The sequence below is a fragment of the Mus musculus genome, chromosome 10 (genome assembly GCF_000001635.26).
Source record: "Mus musculus strain C57BL/6J chromosome 10, GRCm38.p6 C57BL/6J".
Classification (NCBI taxonomy): Eukaryota; Metazoa; Chordata; class Mammalia; order Rodentia; family Muridae; genus Mus; species Mus musculus.
In genome coordinates, this window is record NC_000076.6 from 104192874 (window position 1) to 104205237 (window position 12364).

The 12364-nt window shown below is 38.5% G+C and overlaps 1 protein-coding gene across 3 annotated transcripts; it reads left to right on the plus strand.

Annotated features, from left to right (window-relative positions):
• The first annotated feature begins 1168 nt into the window (after nt 1-1168).
• On the plus strand, nt 1169-3649 carry Gm4340 (predicted gene 4340). Of its 3 annotated transcripts, none has more exons than NM_001177535.1 (2): nt 1169-1274; nt 2498-3649. In NM_001177535.1, the coding sequence occupies exon 2, from the start codon at nt 2524-2526 to the stop codon at nt 3328-3330; it is 807 nt and encodes a 268-aa protein (NP_001171006.1). In that variant the 5' UTR covers nt 1169-1274; nt 2498-2523; the 3' UTR covers nt 3331-3649. The 3 variants fall into 3 exon arrangements, with proteins under 3 accessions (NP_001171006.1, XP_017169235.1, XP_030100648.1); XM_017313746.1 differs by lacking the exon at nt 1169-1274 and having other exon boundaries at nt 2504-3163; nt 3257-3483; XM_030244788.1 differs by lacking the exon at nt 1169-1274 and having other exon boundaries at nt 2504-3163; nt 3260-3483.
• The last annotated feature ends 8715 nt before the right edge of the window (nt 3650-12364 follow it).

Sequence of the window (12364 nt, forward strand, 5' to 3'; positions counted from 1 at the left end):
AGCATCAAAGTAAATGGTGAGAAGCTGGAAGCAATTCCACTAAAATCTGGGATTAGACAAGGCTGCCCACTTTCTCCCTACCTCTTCATCATAGTACTTGAAGTCCTAGCCAGAGCAATTAGACAACAAAAGGAAATCAAGGGGATACAAATTGGAAAAGATGAAGTCAAAATGTCACTCTTTGCAGATGATATGATAGTATATATAAGTGACCCTAAAAATTCCACCAGAGAACTCCTAAACCTGATAAACAGCTTCGGTGAAGTAGCTGGATATAAAGTTAACTCAAACAAGTCAATGGCCTTTCTCTACACAAAGAATAAACAGGCTGAGAAAGAAATTAGGGAAACAACACCCTTCTCAATAGTCACAAATAATATAAAATATCGTGGCGTGACTCTAACTAAGGAAGTGAAAGATCTGAATGATAAGAACTTCAAGTCTCTGTAGAAAGAAATTAAAGAAGATCTAAGAAGATGGAAAGATCTCCCATGCTCAGGGATTGGCAGGATTAACATTGTGAATCCCCTTTAAAGGACATTCTTTGTTACCCTGTCCGTTGCAGTCATAAAATCCCGTCAATTGTGACCATGTTTTGGCTTTGACTTTTGTTCAATTGTTGTTTTCTTTACTTTTGTTTTTAGTATCTACTGGGAGAAGTTTAGAAATGGTTTACTGAGTGATTAGGTGTCAAAAACTTTCATTAAACCCTTGGGAGGCAGAGGCAGGCAGATCTCTCAATTGGAGGACATCTCTTCTCTACAGAGTTTCAAAGACTGATATCTCGAAAAAAATATTTTTAAGAGATTTAATTATGTTAAGAGGGGTGATCTGAAGTCATTTTAAAATAAAACATTTAGTCTGATGTAGTGGCTATTCCTGGTTGTCAACTTGACTCTATTTGGAATGAACTACAACCCAGAATTGGAAGGCTCACCACTGACCCTTATCTGGAGGCTTGGAGGTCCTTATCTGGATCTTGGTATGGAGATCTTGAGCCATAGTGGCTATGGATTCCAGAAGATTGAATCTCGGAGTTTAAGGAACACACCTTTAATCTGGGCTACACCTTTCATCTAGGATTAAAGGTGTGGTGGAACACACCTTTAATCTGGGCTACACCTTCTGCTGGAGACAATATAAGGACATTGGAAGAAGGGAGTCTAGCTCTTGCTCCTTCGCCTGCTTGCTGTGTGAGACTGAGTAACTGCTAGATCCTTGGACTTCCATTCACAGCTTCGACTGAACAATTGTTGGGAATTTGGCTGCCGACTGTAAGTCATCAATAAATTCCTTTACTATCTAGAGACTGTCCATAAGTTCTGTGCCTCTAGAGAACCCTGACTAATACAGTCTGATGATTGGGTATTACACTGAATTAGCCACAGTCTTTTCTTCTGGCATCTGTTACAGTTGTAAACATTGCTTTCTTTAGTAATCTGTCTCTTTAAGGATTGCAATTATTTGTGGTGTGAAAACAGATTCAATTATCATAGATTGTAGGCTTATTTAGGGAGGGGGAGGTCCTTATAAAAGGAGTCTGGAGGGGCTTGGGCAGCACTCTTGAGAGAGCTGAGGCAAGCTACAAAGAGAGCAGTCTGCCGTGAGAAAGAAGGCTTGACCAAGAGGTGAGTGAACCACACCAACTAGTCTCAAGGAGCCTAATGTCTCCTAAGAGAGTTCCAGGTCTTCAGAGCTATGAAATAGTTCTTTCCCAAGACATAAACATAAAATTCAACTCTAAATACATTTGATTTTAAATAATCCAGTTTTTGACATTGGGTGGTCGTTTTATTCTAATTATGTTTGTTAAAATTTTTTAACTTCTGGTAAAATATAGAGATAGCATCATTTATCTCTGAAATCCAGAATTTACAAGGCAGCCCTGGACAGTTTAGAGCTGGCTGTGTGTACCAGGCTATCATGGAAGTTGGAAAGATCCTCCTGCCTCTGCCTCTTGAGGGCTGGGATTAAAAGCATTTGTTTTTATTTTAGTGTATTTTGTTTGTGACAAATACCCCTATGTAGACCTGGACAAACTGGTTATATTTTATATTCTATTCAAGTTCTTTCTGATGTGTTTGGTGTGGTGTTTCTACAGCAGACAGGTAGAGGTCAAAAGACTTGCATGGGTGAATTCTCTCCTCTGACTCTGGCACCCGGAGATTGGGCTCAGGTCACTGGTTTTGCTCCTAACAATACTTGCAATTTTTTTTTTTTTTAATGAAACTGTGGTGTTAAGGAACTGTGTTTGCATTGGAATCATTCTGAGTAGACCAGGATAGTATTTAACTAGTTTTCTCATTTGCAATATGGTTAGAAGGTACAGCTACATATACCAGTTAAATTCAATCCTTTGTGGGTATATACTGATCAAGTTCAAGCTTCTTGTTTTTCCTAATCAGGTTCTCAGGATCTCTTCCTTATGCCTTAATGATGCAATATGCTAAAAGGAGAGATGTAATTTTACATAAAATAAATTTTGTTTTCAAATCAGGTACCTTGGATACAAGGCCAAATTCCATGACTACCATGGCTGACAAAATGGACATGTCATTGGAAGACATCATTAAGCTGACCAAGATCCAGCAAAGACGTCATGACAGGCCTGATTCCCGGGTGAATCGAGGCACTGGGTCTAAGAGGTATAGGCCAGCTTTCACCCATGGTGGAAGGAACAGGCTGGCACCATACTGCAGACCAAAACAACTTCCAGACAAGTGGCAGCATGACCTGTTCATTGGAGGCTTCAGGGGTCAAAACCACGTGGATACTGGTGGGAAGCTCTTCTTGTCAAATCTGCACTTCGGAGTGTCAGATGCTGATATTCAGCTACTCTTTGCTGAATTTGGAACGTTGAAGAAATCTGCTGTGCACTATGATCGCTGTGGACGAAGTTTAGGGACAGCACAGGTGCACTTTGAAAGGAAAGCAGATGCCCTGAAGGCTATGAGAGAGTACAATGGCGCCCCTTTGGATGGCCGCCCTATGAACATCCAGCTTGCCACCTCACAGATTGATAGACAAGGAAGACCTGCACAAAGCAAAAATAGGGGCGGCATGACAAGAAACCCTGGCTCTGGAGTATTAAGTGGTGGAGGCACCAAGAAATGGACACTTGGAGGCAGCCAGGGAAGAGGGAGAGGCACCATCAGGAACTCAAAACTGCAGCAACAGCAGCAGCAGCAGAAGCAGAAGCAGCAGCAGCAGCAGCAGAAGCAGCAGCAGAAGCAGCAGCAGAAGCAGCAGCAGAAGCAGCAGCAGCAGCTATCTGCAGAGGAGCTGGATGCCCAGCTGGATGCTTATCAGGAAATGATGGACACCAGCTGAACAATTGAGCAAAGCTGCACAAGAACGGAACCCATGGCCTGGTCTGTGATGCCTAGACTGAGGGTTGGCTACTGGACCATGAACACAATGGTGGATTCCTCCTTTGCTTCTTTTGCTTTTCTCCTGTTTTAAAACCCCATGTAAAGTTCTTTCTTTCTCTCCTTCTTTCTTTTATTTACATTCAGAAATACACCTGTTTTGTGCTGAGTTATTTTGTGGATAAATTATAGTTTTTGCTTTTGTGAAGTTGGCATTTTCACCTTTGCCCTAATAAAATTGTGTGTAGAAATAAACAAGTATTCTGGAGTCATAAAGTAATAAGACGCCGCTGATGACTGATTTTTGTGGAGAATGAGTAACTCTCACACATTTTGGGTCTCTCTGGGTCTCCTTGGGTCTATAGAAGAAATTTTCACTAACCTAATGAAAGAGATCTGCCATGAACACAAGAAAGGCCTACAGAACTCCAAATAGTTTGGACCAGAAAAGAAATTCCTCCTCTCACCTAATAATCAAAATACTAAACGTATAAAACAAAACAAAACAAAACAAACAAAAACAGTTAGGGAAAAGTTCAAGTAAGGTAAGTAGCCAGACCTATCAGAATTACACCAGACTTCTCACCAGAGGCTATGAAAGCTAGAAGGTCTTGGTTAGATCTCATACAGATCCTAAGAGGACATCAATGCCGGCACAGACTAAGATACACATAAAAACTCTCAATGAGCATAGATGAAGAAACAAAAATATTCCATGACAAAATCAAATTTGCACAGTATCTTTCTACTAATCCAGTCCTGCAAAGGTTAATACATAAAAAAAGCCAACACAAGGAGAAAAACCACACCCTAGGAAAAGCAAGAAAGTAATCTTCTTCCAACAAACCCAAAAGAAGATAGCCAGACAAACATAAAACTAACATCAACGATAGATAACAGGAAGCACAAATCACTATTCCTTAATATCTCTTAACATCAATGTCCTCAATTCCACAATACAGAGACATAGACTGCCAGACTGGATACTTACAGGGCTAAGCATTTTATAGCATATAGGAAACAAATGTCCATGCCAGGCACTTCCTCAGAGCAAAGGGCTGGAAAACAGTTTTCCACCAAATGGTCCCAAGAATGAAGCTGGGGTAGCCATTCTAATATCTGAAAAAGTTGACTGTTAGTCAAAAGTCATCAAAAATATCAGGAAAGACACTTCATACTCATCAATGGAAAAATCTACCAAGAAGGACTCTCAATTTTGAAAACATCTATGCTCCAAATGCAAGGGGACCCACATTCATAAAAGCAACTTTACTGAAGCTAAAAGCTCACATTTCACGTCACACAATAGTTGTGTGGGACTTCAACACCCAACTTTCATCAATCGACAGATCAGGGAAACACAAACTAAACAGAGACACACAGTGAAAATAACAGAAGTGATGGACCATATTGATTTAACAGACATCTATACAACATTTCATGCTAAACCAAAGGAATATGCCTTCTCGCTGGCACCTCATGGTATCTTTTCCAGAACTGACCATACATTTGGCCACAACACAGAACTCAAAAGAAAGAAGATTGAAATAATCCCATGCTTCTATCAGATCACTACTGAACAAGGTTGTTCTTCCATAGCAACAAAAACACAGAAAGCAAACATACACATGGAAGGTGAACAATGCTCTATGATAACTCAATCATAACTTGGTAAAGGAAGACATAAAAGACATTTTAGAATTTAATGAGAATGCAGGTACAACATCCCCAAACTTATGGGACATAGTGAAAGTAGGGTAAGAGGAAAACTCATAGCTCTGTGTGCCTCCCAAAAGAAAGCAGAGAGAGCATACAGTAGCAGCTTAACAGCACACCTGAAAGCTCTAGAACAAAAAGAACCAAATATACCCAGGAGGAGGAGAAGGCAGGACATAATCAAACTCAGGGCTGAAACCAACCAAGTCAACACTAAAAGAACTATATGAAGAATCCACAAAACTAGGAGCTGGTACTTTGAGAAAATTTACACGATACAGAAAGTGTTAGCCAGACTAACCTGAGGGCACAGAGACAGGATGCAAATGAACACAATCAGAAATGAAAAGGTAATCCCACGCATCCTATCTGATCACCACGGACTAAGGCTGATCTTCAATAACAACATACAGAATAGAAAGCCAACATTCACGTGGAAACTGAACAACACTCTGCTCAATGATTCCTTGGTCAGGATGAAATCAGAAAGAAATTAAAGACTTTTTAGAGTTTTATGCAAATGAAGCCACAACATACCCAAATTTATGGGACACAATGAAGGCAGTCCTAAGAGGAAAACTCATAGCCCTGAGTGCCTCCAAAAAGACACTAGAGAGAACATATACTAGCAGACTGTGAGGGCACACCTAGAAGCTCTAGAACTAAAGGAAGCAAATTGACCCAAGAGGAGTAGACTGCAGGAAATAATTAAGCTCAGGGCTGAAATCAACCAAGTGGAAACAAAAAGAACTATTCAAAGAATCAACCAAACCAGGAGCTGGTTCTTTGAGAAAAATCAACAAGATAGATAAACCCTTACCCAGATTACCTAGAGGGCACAGGGACAGTATTCTCAGTGTGTCTCAGTGGCAGAATACTTGCTTGGCACATGTGCAGCCCTGGGTTAGATGCCCAGGAAAAACCACAGTTAACAGTTGTCTGTTGTGTGAATCCCCTTTATTTTTTTGAATATTTTTTATTATTACATATTTTCCTCAATTACATTTAGAATGCTATCCCAAAAGTCCCCCATACCCGCCCAACTTCCCTACCCACCCATTCCGATTTTTTGCCCTGGCATTCCCCTGTATTGGGCATATAAAGTTTGCCTGTCCAATGGGCCTCTCTTTCCAGTGATGGCCGACTAGGCCATCTTTTGATACATATGCAGCTAGAGTCAAGAGCTCCAGGGTACTGGTTAGTTCATAATGTTGTTGCACATACAGGGTTGCAGATCTCTTTAGCTCTTTGTATACTTTCTCTAGCTCCTCCATTGGGGGCCCTGTGCTCCATCCAATAGCTGACTGTGAGCATCTACTTAAGTTTTTGCTAGGCCCCGGCCTAGTCTCACAAGAGACAGCTATATCAAAGTCCTTTCAGCAAAATCTTGCTGAAAAGTGTATGCTGTGGTGTCATTGTGTGGAGCCTAATTATGGGATGGATCTCTGGATATGGCAGTCTCTAGATGGTCCATTCTTTTGTCTCAGCTCCAAACTTTGTCTCTGTAACTCCTTCCATGGGTTATTGTTTCCAATTCTAAGAAGGGGAAAAGTGTCCACGCTTTGGTCTTCGTTCTTCTTCAGTTTCATGTGTTTTGCAAATTGTATCTTATATCTCGGGTACACTAAGTGTCTGGGCTAATATCCACTTATCAGTGAGTACGTATCATTTGAGTTCTTTTGTGATTGTGTTACCTCACTCAGGATGATGCCCTCCAGGTCCATCCATTTGCCTAGGATTTTCATAAATTCATTCTTTTTAATAGCTGAGTAGTACTCCATGTGTAAATGTACCACATTTTTTGTATCCATTCCTCTGTTGAGGGGCATCTGGGTTCTTTCCAGCTTCTGGCTATTATAAATAAGGCTGCTATGAACCTAGTGGAGCATGTGTCCTTCTTACCGGTTGGGACATCTTCTTGATATGTGTCTAGGAGAGGTGTTGTGGGATCCTCCGGTAGTACTATGTCCAATTTTCTGAGGAACCGCCAGAATGATTTCCAGAGTGGTTGTACAAGCTTGCAATCCCACCAACAATGGAGGAGTGTTCCTCTTTCTCCACATCCTTGCCAGCATCTGCTGTCACCTGAATTTTTGATCTTAGACATTCTGACTGGAGTGAGATGGAATCTCAGGGTTGTTTTGATTTGCATTTCCCTGATGATTAAGGATGCTGAGCATTTTTTCAGGTGCTTCTCAGCCATTGGGTATTCCTCAGGTGAGAATTCTTTGTTTAGCTCTGAACCCCATTTTTAATGGGGTTATTTGATTTTCTGGAGCCCACCTTCTTGAGTTCTTTATTTATATTGGATATTAGTCCCCTATATGATTTAGGATAGGTAAAGATCCTTTCCCAATCTGTGGGTGGCCTTTTTGTCTGATTGATGGTGTCTTTTGCCTTACAGAAGCTTTGCAGTTTCATGAGGTCCCATTTGTCATTTCTCAATCTTACAGCCCAAGCCATTGCTGTTCAATTCAGGAATTTTTCCCCTGTGCCCATATCTTTGAGGCTTTTCCCCACTTTCTCCCCTATATGTTTCAGTGTCTCTGGTTTTATGTGATGTTCCTTGATCCACTTAGATTTGACCTTAGTACAAGGAGATAGGAATGGATCGATTCACATTCTTCTGCATGTTAACAACCAGTTGTGCCAGCACCATTTGTTGAAAGTGCTGTTTTTCTTCCACTGGATGGTTTTAGCTCCCTTGTCGAAGATCAAGTGACCATAGGTGTGTGGGTTCATTTCTGGGTCTTCAATTCTATTCCATTGGTCTACTTGTCTGTCTTCAGTACCATGCAGTTTTTATCACAATTGCTCTGTAGTAAAACTTTAGGTCAGGCATGGTGATTCCACTAGAGGTTCTTTTATCCTTGAGAAGAGTTTTTGCTATCCTAGGTTTTTTGTTACTCCAGATGAATTTGCAGATTGCTCTTTCTAATTCATTGAAGAATTGTGTTGGAATTTTGATGGGGATTGCATTGAATCTGTAGATTGCTTAACTATTCCACAAAATAGAAGTAGAAGGTACTCTACCCAACTCATTCTATGAAGCCACAATTACTCTGATACCTAAACCACAGAAAGATCCAACAAAGATAGAGAATGCAGACCAATTTCCCTTATGAATATTGATGCAGAAATACTCAATAAAATTCTCGCTAACTGAATCCAAGAACACATTAAAGCAATCATCCATCCTGACCAAGTAGGGTTTATTCCAGGGATGCAAGGATGGTTTGATATACGGAAATCCATCAAGGTAATCCATTAGATAAACCAACTCAAACACAAAAACCACATGATTATCTCGTTATTTTGATGGGGATTGCATTGAATCTGTAGATTGCTTTTCGCAAGATAGCCATTTTTACTATATTGATCCTGCCAATCCATGAGCATGGGAGATATTTCCATCTTCTGAGATCTTCTATAATTTCTTTCTTCTGAGTCTTGAAGTTCTTATCATACAGATCTTTCACTTCCTTATTTAGAGTTATGCCAAGTTATTTTATATTTTTTGGGACTATTGAAAAGGGTGTTTTTTCCCTATTTTCTTTCTCATCCTGTTTATTCTTTGTGTAGAGAAAGGCCATTGACTTGTTTGAGTTAACTTTATATCCAGCTACTTCACCAAAGCTGTTTATCAGGTTTAGGAGTTTTCTGATGGTTTTTTAGGGTCACTTATATATACTAACATATCATCTTCAAAGAGTGATATTTTGACTTCATCTTTTTCAATTTGTATCCCCTTGATCTCCTTTTGTTGTTGAATTGCTCTGGCTAGGATTTCAAGTACTATGTTGAATACGTAGGGGGAAAGTGGGCAGCCTTGTCTAGTCCCTGATTTTAGTGGGATTGCTTCCAGCTTCTCACCATTTACTTTAATGTTGGCTACTGGTTTGCTGTAGATTGCTTTTATGATGTTTAGGTATGGGCCTTGAATTCCTGATCTTTCCAAGACTTTTATCATGAATGGGTGTTGGATTTTGTCGAATGCTTTTTCCGCATCTAAGGAGATGATCATATGGTTTTTGTTTTTGAGTTTGTTTATATACTGGATTACGTTTTTGGAATTGTATATTGAACCATCCCTGGGATGAAACCTACTTGGTCAGGATGGATGATTGTTTTTATGTGTTCTTGTATTCGGTTAGCGAGAACTTTATTGAGGATTTTTGCATTGATATTCATAAGGGAAATTTGTCTGAAGTTCTCTATCCTTGTTGGATCTTTTTGTGGTTTAGGTATCAGAGTAATTGTGGCTTCATAGAATGAGTTGGGTAGAGTACCTTCTAATTCTATGTTGTGCAATAGTTTGCGAAGAACCCAGATTAGATCTTTGAAGGTCTGATAGAACTCTGTACTAAACCCATCTGGTCCTGGTTTTTTTTTTTTTTTTTTTTTTTTTTTTTTTTGGTTGGGTGACTATTAATGACTGCTTCTATTTCTTTAGGGGATATAGGACTGTTTAGATCATTAACCTGATCTTGATTTAAATTTGGTACCTGGTATCTGTCTAGAAACTTGTCCATTTCATCCATCTTCTCCAGTTTTGTTGAGTATAGCCTTTTGTAGAAGCAACTGATGGTGTTTTGGATTTCTTTAGGATCTGTTGTTATGTCTCCCTTTTCATTTCTGATTTTGTTAATTAGAATGTTTTCCCTGTGCCCTCTAGTGAGTCTGGCTAAGGGCTTGTCTATCATGTTGATATTCTCAAAGAACCAACTCCTTGTTTGGTTGATTCTTTGAATAGTTCTTTTTCTTTCCACTTGGTTGATTTCACCCCTGAGTTTGATTATTTCCTGCAGTCTACTCCTCTTGGGTGAATTTGCTTCCTTTTGTTCTAGAGCTTTTAGGTGCCTAGTCAAGATGCTAATGTGTGCTCTCTCTAGTTTATTTTTGGATGCACTCAGAGTTGTGAGTTTTCCTCTTAGAAATGCTTTCATTGTGTCCCATAAGTTTTGGTATGTTGTGGCTTCATTTTCATTAAACTCCAAAAAGTCCTTATTTTCTTTCTTTATTCTTTCCTTGACCAGGGTATCATTGAGGAAAATGTTGTTCAGTTTCCACATGAATGTTGGCTTTCTATTATTTATTTTGTTATTGAAGATCAGCCTTAGTCTATGGTGATCCTATAGGATGCATGTGATGATTTCAATATTTTTGTATCTGTTGAGGCTTTTTTTGTGTCCAATTATGTGGTCAGTTTTGGAGAAGGTACCATGAGGTGCTGAGAAGAAGGTATATCCTTTTGTTTTAGGATAAAATATTCTGTAGATATCTGTTAGATCCATTTGTTTCATCACTTCTGTTAGTTTCACTGTGTTTAGTTTCTGTTTCCATGATCTGTCTACCTATCAGAATTACACCAGATTTTTCACCAGAGACTATGAAAGCAAGAAAAGCTTGGACAGATGTTATATAGACACTAAGAGAACACAAATGCCAACCCAGGATACTATACCCAGCCAAACTTTCAATAACCTTAGATGGAGAAACAAAAGTATTCCATGACAGAACCAAATTCACACATTATCTTTTCAGGAATCCAGCCCTTCAAAGAATAATAAAAGAAAAAAAAAACAATATAAGAATGGAAACCACATCCTAGAAAAAGCAAGAAGGTAATCCCTCAACAAACCTAAAATAAGACAGCCACAAGAACTGAATGCCAACTTTAACAATAAAAATAATAGGAAGCAACAATTACTTTTCCTTAATATCTCTTAATATCAATGGATTCAGCTCCCCAATAAAAAGACATAGACTAATAGACTGGCTACACACACAGGACCCAACATTTTGCTGCTTACAGGAAACCCATCTCAGGGAAAAAGATAGACACTAAGTCAGAATGAAAGGCTAGAAAACAATTTCCCAAGCAAATGGTCTGAAGAAACAAGCTGGAGTAGCCATTCTAGTTTCTAATAAAATTGACTTCCAACCCAAGGTCATCATAGTCAAGGAGGGACACTTCATACTCATCAAAGGTAAAATCTTTCAAGAGGAATTCTCAATTCTGAATATCTATGCTCCATATCCAAGGGCAGCCACATTCATTAAAAAAATTTTAGTAAAGCTTAAAGCACACATTGCACCTCACACAATAATAGTGGGGGACTTGAACACACCACTTTCACCAATTGGGTTTTATCTTAATTAGGCTGATTGATATGGGAAGACTTATCTTCCCTATAGAAGAAAGATGTTCTTGAGCTGAAGAAAGCTAGTTGAACACAGAGTACATTTATCCCTCTCTGTATTTTTAATTATGGATACAACCATAGCCAGCTACATTGGTTCCACTGCCATGATGAACTGTATCTTCACCTGTAAGATAAAACTGTTTCTCCCTGAATCTGAGTTGCCAGGGTATCAAAGAAATAGGAAAGTAACCTGACACAGTCATTAACAAAATTCCTTTATGGGGATCTCTGCATTATTCACTTATATATGTCCCAAGCTTATTCCCGGTTTAAATATCATCAACATATTCTTTGAACAGTTAAAAGCATATATGATAGGTTTGCTTCAGTAATGCTTTAAAGAGACACAACATGAAAATTATGCAAATTTATGATTGAAACAAGACATTCATGTGAATTTCAGAATTGTCATTTTCACTTTTGATTTGACTTGTGGGTCTGTTATATATTTTTTGAATTATTCATTATTTTTGAAATATTCAGATGCATGTCTCTGATAAGCCAAATGCAGATTATTCTTATCTCTGTGAAAATGATTAATTGTAGTAATCATTGTAGAAACCCTACAAAAAGCATAGTATTTTACTTTTTGTCATTTGAAAGGAGTTTTAATTTTCAAATTACATTTTCTTCTACAGTAATGTAATATAAGAAAGTATTAAAATGTCAAAATCTTTTCATAATTATATATAGAATGAAAGAATTAAATACTCCAACTAAAACTTTTAGCACAAAAGGTCACAAATGAGCAGCAGGCCTAAAAGCAAGAGCTTCCTGCTCCATTGCACTAATTACTGATATTTTATAGAAAGACGATTTGAAGTGACCTTAACATGCAAATATAACTTTTCTCATCTGAAGAAAAGTATAGCAGATAAAATTGTTCTTGAGACATTGCTTCATTTAATTCATAGTGAAGTTAGATGATATTAAAAAAAAAAACTCAATAGGTTCCAGATGACTTTGAAATAAAAACATAAAATATATGTAGCTGAAGTATAAGACATTAATATATATATATATATTAATGGAGTACCATGTGGTGTTTCAATACCTGTATACTGACTGTACTGT